This window comes from Emiliania huxleyi (genome assembly GCF_000372725.1).
Source record: "Emiliania huxleyi CCMP1516 chromosome Unknown EMIHUscaffold_215, whole genome shotgun sequence".
NCBI classification, from domain to species: Eukaryota; Haptophyta; order Isochrysidales; family Noelaerhabdaceae; genus Emiliania; species Emiliania huxleyi.
This window is the reverse complement of record NW_005200461.1, coordinates 155,954-156,994: the sequence shown is the minus strand read 5'-3', so window position 1 is coordinate 156,994 and position 1,041 is coordinate 155,954. Positions and strand designations below refer to the sequence as shown.

At 74.5% G+C, this 1,041-nt stretch overlaps 1 protein-coding gene across 1 annotated transcript in view; it reads right to left on the bottom strand.

The window, feature by feature from the left end:
* Nucleotides 1-467: 467 nt before the first annotated feature.
* Nucleotides 468-1,041, bottom strand: part of EMIHUDRAFT_114388 (hypothetical protein) — a gene marked incomplete at both ends in the record, with an annotated part of 4,894 nt that continues 4,320 nt past the window's right edge. Inside the window, one exon of the mRNA XM_005780429.1 lies at nucleotides 468-907. Coding sequence (XP_005780486.1) covers nucleotides 468-907 — 440 coding nt within the window. The remainder of the gene's footprint in view (nucleotides 908-1,041) is intronic.

Here is a 1,041-nt window from a genome sequence, read left to right as displayed (position 1 = left end):
GAAGGGGGAAGGGTTGCAGAGGCGCCACGCCACAGACACCCTCCGAGCCGGCCACGGGTGCGGGCGGCGGCGGGCGGGAGGGCGGGGCGTGCGGCGCCTGGTCCGACGATTGGGTTCCACGGCGACGGCGCCATCCGGCCCAAATGGTGCATCGCGTGCCGCTGCGGCGGCGGGAAGATGGCGGGCCGCTGCTGCGCGGCGAGCAGCGCCGCCGCCTCGCGCTCCTCGCGCAGCGCGCGCCGCGCCGAGATGGGCGTCGCCGAGAGGAAGCAGGGCAGCTCGCCTGCGCTGTGAGTGACGCCGGCATGAGGGCGGTACTGCGCAGTGTATTCAGAGCACCGCGTGAAGACGGAGGAGGCCGACGCAGCGGAGTGCGGCGGCTGAGTGCAGCGGGGTATGGCGGAGTGCAGCGGGGCGCGTGTGTCCTCTCGAGCGCTGGCTGGGAGACACGACGTCGCACTCGGCTTCTAGCGCGGCTCGCCTCGCCGGACCTCGGTGCGGCACTTACGCTCGTAGTAGCGGCGCACGATGTCGGACATCGGCCGGCCGACGGACTGCGCGATCAGCGAGAAGTTCTTGCCGTGGGAGAGCAGGCCCGAGTCGAAGGAGAGCACCTGCGCCGCGGTCCACGGCGCGCGCGACGGCGGCGGCGCCGCCGCCGCGACCGCCTCGAGGGCGAGGCTGCCGTCGTACTCGTGCGCGTGCAGCAGCCGCAGCGCCTCCTCCTCCGCCGCCGCCTCCATGCTCCCCCCCTCGCCGGCGCTGCGCGGCTGCCCGCCCGGCGGCGCCGCCCGCCGCTCGATCGCGTCCCTCGTCGCGGGCCACGCCTCGGCCGCATTGCGCAGGTAGACCTTGAGCGCGTGCGGCGCCGAGCGGGCGGGGTCGAAGAGCAGCAGGTCGTACACCGCTGGAGAGCGCCGACGTCAGGGCGGGGGGAGGGCGGTCGTGTGCGGTCGTGTGGAGAGTCTTCAGAGCGCTGTGTGGAGAGGCGGGCCACGGCACACGCGGGAAGCACCGCGGTAGACGGTCGACAGCAGCGGA